Source organism: Etheostoma spectabile, chromosome 5 (genome assembly GCF_008692095.1).
Source record: "Etheostoma spectabile isolate EspeVRDwgs_2016 chromosome 5, UIUC_Espe_1.0, whole genome shotgun sequence".
Classification (NCBI taxonomy): Eukaryota; Metazoa; Chordata; class Actinopteri; order Perciformes; family Percidae; genus Etheostoma; species Etheostoma spectabile.
This window is the reverse complement of record NC_045737.1, coordinates 15,360,191-15,368,163: the sequence shown is the minus strand read 5'-3', so window position 1 is coordinate 15,368,163 and position 7,973 is coordinate 15,360,191. Positions and strand designations below refer to the sequence as shown.

General features: G+C 37.8%; 1 protein-coding gene across 1 annotated transcript in view; it reads right to left on the bottom strand.

The window, feature by feature from the left end:
• The window catches only part of grsf1 (G-rich RNA sequence binding factor 1), a 7,809-nt gene extending 2,347 nt beyond the window's left edge, over positions 1 to 5,462 (bottom strand). The window contains exons 1-5 of the mRNA XM_032517150.1: positions 5,143 to 5,462; positions 3,775 to 3,919; positions 2,489 to 2,644; positions 2,055 to 2,189; positions 330 to 468 (exon numbers count right to left, since the gene is read on the bottom strand). Of these exons, the coding sequence (XP_032373041.1) occupies positions 330 to 468; positions 2,055 to 2,189; positions 2,489 to 2,644; positions 3,775 to 3,919; positions 5,143 to 5,346 (779 nt within the window). The 5' untranslated portion in view covers positions 5,347 to 5,462. The remainder of the gene's footprint in view (positions 1 to 329; positions 469 to 2,054; positions 2,190 to 2,488; positions 2,645 to 3,774; positions 3,920 to 5,142) is intronic.
• Positions 5,463 to 7,973: the final 2,511 nt, after the last annotated feature.

Here is a 7,973-nt window from a genome sequence, read left to right as displayed (position 1 = left end):
GTGTGGCCTTGACCAACTGCCACTTTGCTCGTTTGAAATCCATGATGTCTCTCTGTCAGGGGGCGGGCCAAATATTCTGGGCGGGCAAAGCAGAGAAAAGGGAGGTAATCTTGCCCCTTATGACTTCATAAAGGAGCAAGATTTTGGCCCATTTGAGCTTTTATTTTCTCAAAGGCAGAGCAGGATACCCAGGGCTCGATTTATACCTATAGCCATTTCTAGCCACTGGGGGACCATGGGCTGCTGGGGGAACTCATATTAATGTTAAACAGCCTTATGAAGCAAAATGTTGATGCCATGGGACCTTTAATGTGAGCGTGCGCTCCTACCTATTTCCGATGATTTCTCTGTCTCTCTGCAGAGCTTCCTCGGCTGCTTCTTGAGAGGAGAATTGCACAAAGGCCTCTCCAGAGTTTCTGCCTTTGTGGTCTGTGACAAAGGTGATCCCATTCTCCACTATATCCAAACCTGAAAGAAACAACAACAACATACTGAATTTTACTTTTGTCATTAAACAAAAAAATACCTTTTTAATTTTTTGTTTGTGAAGTCTTGAATCCTGTGTCCCATCAAAATCCCTATTATTTCTCTTTTTGTAAAATATTCCTTATAAACTCATCCTCCACTGAGGCACGTATAGATTAATTTAACCCAATCAAATTATTTCAGGGCAACCAGGTAACTTCTCCAGTCATGTAAAACTACATTGGACTTTGTGTATTGTAGTACCGATATCTTAAAGCGCCATTGTGTAATTTTTTGAGTTGATTATTAACACAAAAAAACCTTTGTTCTTTCATAAATATGTGCTCATTCATGTGTAATTACTTCCACCAACTAATCAAAGTATTTCATTCAGAATCATTCAGAATACTTACGAGTGACTCACTCAAATGTGGCAGCCATGTTGCGCCTCCATCTTTAAAATAAATTAGCCAAAGTGGGACATACCTCCGCATTTCAAGCTTTCACACTCAACAAATGCCAGGGGGAGATTACTCGCTACTGCTGGCAGATTTAAAGCCTACTCTCTAGGACACGTAATGGAGTCGCTAAGCAAGTTAAAAAGATAATTAAAACGACAACACGACAGGCAAAGCAACAAAACCAAAGCTAATATTGGAGTGGCTTTTTCCAAAGATGGAAAGAGCTCATGACAAGTGAGGATTTTAAAAAAAGGGACGCTGAAGTTGCTTGCTTTCTTCTGAAAAGCTAATTCTTCTTATTTGTGTAAATTCAAAGTTTTATAGTATGGTTGTGCATAATGCTAGAACGATGTCTAGGATACTTTTCCTTCTTTCCTTGCGTCAATGATGAGAAAGGATTGTCTAACTTGTAACATAAACGTAATCATACGTGTCGTGACTTCCCTGGCAGACAACTCACGTCATGTGCAGTTGTCACAGACTAGCTACAGCTGGAACAGCTGCGCCTAAACGATGGAGATATTAAGAGCTAATTCTGGTTTCATTGATCATGTTCATACTGCTCAGAGAAATGTTAAAAACACAAACCTCCATTGCTTTTCTCTTACCCTGTAAACATCGCCTCAAACTGTTAATCTCATACAACATACTATTAATATCATACTTACATTAGCTTGCATATGTATGGGAACCTAATAGTTGATGTTAGCCATGAAATGGTACCAAAATAACGTAAAACTATTATTACACTAGTAAGGAAACTCACGGACGAGGTCGTAGTTCTTGGAATAATACGGCCACCAAAGGAGTTAAAACACACTTGGAATGGGGGGGGCTACAAAGTATTATATAATAGTAGTATATAAGTACAATTTCACAGCTAGATGAAAATCTTACACAATGTAGCTTTGTGACTGGAGTCGGTGTTTGGTTGTCTGTTAGCAACCTTGTCCTGCCTATTTTCGAGTGATAAAAAACTAATTCCACTTTAAATTATACAGTCTACAAATTATTCATTTTTACAAATATGTTTCAGTATGGAAGCAAAAGACGGTCATTTCACTGAGTCTTTGATCCGTGGCATTACTGCCAGTGTTTCCAGTAAATGTGGAGGTGGGAGAAGTTTACCTGAAAAAAACTGGACGATGTCTGCCTCGGTGCAGGAGAAGGGGAGACCTCTGAGCCGCACCACCCCGTTTTCAGCTGGAGCCTGAACGGCTTTCTTCAGGATGGCTTCAGCATCGCTGTTTGTTACTTCATACACTGCAAAAACACACATGAGCATCTGTTTTTTTTTAACCATTTAAACGGTAATGTGTTACCTTATTTACAGTACAGTATTACTGTGTTAATGATGATGATAGAAGTATGGCTCTTTCTTATTCAAATGTCCCAGTAGGCATTGACAGTGAGTCAGCAGAAATAACAAGCAGGACCCTGAAACTGAAGAAGCTAGATGAAGCCATTATTTCATCATTTAACCCTGTTATTTTCCTGCTATGCCGTGTCTATGTCCAATCAGCATCTGGACTTTGATCAGGTTGGGAGACAAAGAGACAAACCTTCAACATATCGTGGACCGAGGTAGTGTCGGTGCTTCTCCAGAGCTTTGCTGACGTCTTCCTCGTGCTCCATCTCGATGAAGGCTTGTCCCGACGACCTCCCCAGCCTGTCCACAGTGAGATGGATCCCCTTTACACCGTCACGGATCCTACACTCTGAAGCACAGTAATAGTATGTTATATATTATATTTATTTGTTACACAATGTCAATATGTAACTGCTATCACTAGTTGTATACTGATAGTTGACAACTAAGTTTTTCTGTCAGTTTGCTTTTTTTAGGTTGGACAATCACGACAGCAAATGTAATAATATCATATTCACAACACATTCTGCATGGAGTGCTGCTCGGCTATGTAGAAATTGTCCTTCTGGTGCTCTTCAGTCTGGGTATCCTGCTAGTTTAAAAAGGTTGTAAGAATCTGAGGCACTTGAGAGGGTAAAACAAAGCTTTTAATATCTTCTTGGCTATAAAATCATTAAAATCTGCCAATGTTTGGCATGGTGTGTTTCACTGACTTTATTGCCAAGAAGATGTTGAAGTTTTTTTTTTTTAAATATAACTCTCTTGAGTGCCCTCAGATTCCTTCAACCTTTTTAAGCTAGTAATAATTTCACAGTATAGTGCACAATAATGCTTTCCACATTAGACAACTATTTTTGGCATTGACTTAGTGGTTAAAGAGTTATGATAAAGAAACAGTATATACAGAGGCAAGATGTTTTAAAGGGGAACTATGCAGTTTTTGTTTAGTTTAATTTACCTTCCTTGAACAGCTTCAGTGTCATTGGAACGGTTATATGACTTTTTCAAGTTGATTGGTGGTTGTCTCTCCCCCCCCCCCAACTTGTTTCATGGCATTGCACACATACATCCATTCAGGTGGAGTTAGACACAAGTAAACATAGGAGCTGCCAAATATCTATTCCAAAGCTGTGGGGGGGAGCAAAAAGCGAAATGGCTAAAACTGCATAGCGCCCCTTTACCAGCTGGACAGTAATCGTTCCTTTCAAATGTAACATTAACATAAAGTGACAAATTATGAACAATAAACTTCACTAAAAAATAAAACCTAAATCCTTACATTTAAACTGAATAAAAACATAAATTTAACCTGTGAAAAATAAGCATTAAAAATACATGGAAAAAAAGAGCCTATAAAGTACTTAAATACTGTTTTTCCATTTGAATCGCCAACGTACAAACCCAATACTGATGTATCTGGGATAAACAAATATAACTAGAGGTGTCCCTCACGGACTTTTCCCAGATCCAAACTCTCACCTGGGAAGAACTGCAGGAGGTCCTGAGCCGAGCACGACCAGGGGAGACCTTTCACCTGCACGATGTACACCTCCTTCTTCTCTGGGTCTGGGTCAGACTGATAGGCCGGCAGTGGCGGGTAATCATCTTCACAAGGTTCTCCTGCCTGGGAGACACGATGGAAAATAGGATTACTTAGCCACAAATTCCATTCTATTTAACTGGAATCACCTGTAAATGTGTTGCCGTTAATGGATCGAGGAACCTTTTTTTATCTTTATCAACAGTTAAGTGTTATTTACTTTTTTCTGGTATTTAATAATTCAGTGGTGGAAAGTAAGTAAGTACATTTACTCATGTACTGTACTTACTTGGTATTTCCATTATATGCAACTTTAGATTTGCAATCTACTACATTTCAAAGATATGTATTGTACTTTTTACTTGACTACATTTATCTGATATTAGATAGTAGTTACTTGGCGGATTTAGATAAATAATACATAATAAACTGTTCGCTGTATGAACTGGTAGGCTGGCCGTCCCTAAGTCTACGTAGACAACTTCATTTGTATATTTTTCTACACAAGGCCGTGTTGGGTAAACTGCCTGCATAATTATGCAATCTCCTCAAGCTGAACTCCAGCCATTTCCATCTCCGTTCCACCAGGTGGCGCTCTTGCCAGGTTCCAAGGGTTTTTATTGAGCTGGGGAAGAAAGCCTTCTCTTACTTCGCTCCATGGTCTTGGAATAATTTGCAGAACTTGCTCCATCTAAATGATCTAGTCCCATTAAATGAGTTTAAGGCCATGTTAAAATGTCATGTAATTCAAAAATGTAACTGCCACATGTGACCTGTCCTTTCCTCTATGTAGAAGTTTGTTTATGCTGTTTTTTTGTTTGTATTGTAATCTGGTGTGCCTTCTTGGCCAGGTCTCCCTCGAAAAAGAGATTTCAATCTCAAAGGACTTCCTGGTTAAATAAAGGTTAAATAAAAAAAAATTATACAACATGTATAAAGTAGTATTAGTTCAAATTAGCTCCACCTTTACTAGCTGCAATATTAAGATGTAACTTAAACATTAGCTACGCATGAACGCATAATTATCATACCACAATATAATATATTATTCTAAAATGCATGACGTTAATGAGTAGCCTACTTTTACTTTTGGCAACGTTACTTAAAGTAGATTTTGATGACAATAGTCTGTACTTTTACAAAATGCAGGACTTTTACTTAGCGTAGCTAGAATTTTTACGCTGCCATTTTTACTTAAGTAAAATAGAAACTTACTAGTAGAAGTATAACGTCAAAGCAGCATAAAAAGGATACGAATGTAACAGTAAACCGTCACTAACGTTACTAGCCCTCTGTATGCGACTCACCTTGGTACATAAGCTGTAGCGGCTGGTTGTCGCTGCGGACTGCAGTTGACAGACTGCCCGTGTTGTGGATGTCCATGTAGGCTGCTGGAGAAACCCGCACAACACACTGCTGCATCTTGTTTTGAGACCTCTCGGTAACGTTACGTTTCTTACTGCGACACACCGCTGAAGTAAAAACAACAGCTGTGTGCTGTTACGGGACATATTAGCAGAGCCTTGCCGAATTTATTTAGCTAGTTAATTTAGCTAGCTACCGGTTAGGTTTGGCATGGGGTTGGCTAAACTGACTCACGTGGATCAGTCAAGGGCAGCGCTAGAGTTTTAAGGGAGCTAATAAGCTAACGGCTAAACGCTTTTGACTTCCGGTTAACCTTTCACAACAAAAGCCAACACATGACAATTTCAAAATTTTCATTTCTATTAAATATTTTATTTTTTAAATGAGGTGACATTAAAACAAACACATAGCAAACTTTATTGTTTTAACAATTAATACATGTTCACAAAACAAAAACAGAAAAGAAGAAAAATAAATAATAATGACATTTTTTATTTTATTTAAAAAACCTAAAAGTAAAAAAGGTATATAAACTATAAACCAATATTTAAGGAGTGCAATTTGTTAATGACCATACAACCAGTTTAGAAGCCATTGAATGTTCAACCCTGGAAATTTTGAATGTGAAAAATATTTAAAATAGCTGTTAAATTCGAAATCTTGTAGATATTATTAGTATTATTTATGTGTCTTTTTATTTTTTAATTCTTTTGTGTTGTCTTTTCTTCTGTTTTGTTTTCCTCACTGTGCTGTAGAGCACTTTGGATCAACTGTATAAAGTACTATATAAAGAAGGTTGAGTAGAGTTAATCTGTCCACAACAGAAACACTGGCAAATTTTGCTATTTAAACAGAAATTTAAAAACCAATGTTAAAAGAAAAGATCTGCCTGCCTGCTAAGATATAAAACATTTCCATTGTTTTTAACAACATTTTAAAAATGGCTCAAATAATAATATTCATGTGACATCCCGATAAAAGGAAACCTATTAGGGACAACTTCCCTGACTCTTTTAACGACTTAGTTTTAATTTGTAGGCTACCGTATACAGGAAGAGGTCATGCCGTCACTAACTCCCGTGAACTTGACAATAGTCTTTTTTTTTTCTCTCTCTCTCTCAACAGAGCTTCCTCTCTCTTACTCTGCTCTTGTTGATGTTTCATGTACACTGCCACCTAGAGGTGAGGATGCCATAAACTCCTCTGTCTACCCCTGACAAAAAGACAATGACATGATTTTAATTTCTCCAGTCTGAGATTGTGCTTCAGGTTTTGATGCAGCTTCAGCACAAAAGATGTTCATCCGGAAAAACACATTAAGATGCTGCTAATATGCCTAATTATTACACATTTTTTGGTCTACATTGCCTCGTAGACCAAAAAAAACCTAAATTTTAACTTTTGGTTTTGGCTGCAGCAGGAGGCAGTTTAGTTAATTGTTAACCTGTGTCTGTGGAAAAACTGGGTGATTACAGTAAAACAATACAATACTGATCTGAATTTTCAAAGATTTTGAACTTACAAAATAAATACAAATTCATGATAAAAAGGAGAAAATACACATATTTAAGAAGCTGGTACTTAATAGACTAATTATTTCTGCTCTAATTGGCTTTTTTCATCTGCAAATACAAAATCTCTGACTTCTTTCATTCCTGTAAAATCTCTGCCAATGACAACTTTTTCTTTTTTATTTGAAGAAAATTCTTTCCTGTTTATTTTTAGTTTACGTCGATGATAAGATGATATGTCTTTTTTTCTGGAGGAAATAAACTGCAAATTGAGTCTAAAATGGGATGGTGAAAGGGATCATTCCGTTTTGTCAGCACCTTACACTGAGGGGCCAAAACCATCAGATGACTGAATAGTGGGAGGCAGATGTCAGGAGGGGAAACTAGGCCTACTGACCTCCAGTGTGGATATTGTCGAGCAACAGATATGTAACTGATCCACTAATACAGGGGTCTTCAACGTTTTTAAGGCTGGACCTCTTAGCTGAAAGAGAGACGGAGCAGGGACCCCGACTACTATTGTGTACAATTTAGCTGCATTATAATAAACTGGTCCTACAATAAGATGTAGGGTGACCTAAATACAATACTAAGCTATTAAAATAATAATTGTTGCAATGACACATACTTATACATCATGTTTTAATGTGCAACATCCATGTGCCACCGTGAATTCTTAACTGTATCTGTGGATGGCCTACCAAAAAAATCACAAAGTAGGCCGATTCATTGCTGATAGTGTGTTGGATTCATGTTAATGTAAATAACAGTTTTCATAAATATGTTAATGTTTAACAAAAAAAAGAAACCCAACAAAAAACGTATTTTTTTTTCCAATCAAATAATAATTTGGTGCCCCCTGCAGTAACTCCACCCTACGAGCCTCATGTATGGATATCTTTCACAACTTGATATCCTTAGACTGTTTGTGAATGCCATACTGAGTGGAGGCAGTACCTGAAGGTAAACCTGGTCATCCGAAAAAAGAAAAAGGGGAAAAAAAGAAAAGAAAACACCGGATCACATGACGACCGCCTCAGTTATTTCCTGCAGCACCAACCTCTCCGCTACTCGCTCCTGCCTGCGACAGCACAGCAGTGGTGTGGTCGCTCTGAACGCACATTAACGGAAAGAAGAAAAACACTAAGTTAAGGCCTCTACCACACCGAAAACTGTTGCAGTCACAGCGACGACGGATATAAACACACATTTATTTGTTTTCTAATCTAAGTTGCTGTTTTGTATTTGATAGCCTTGTCAAA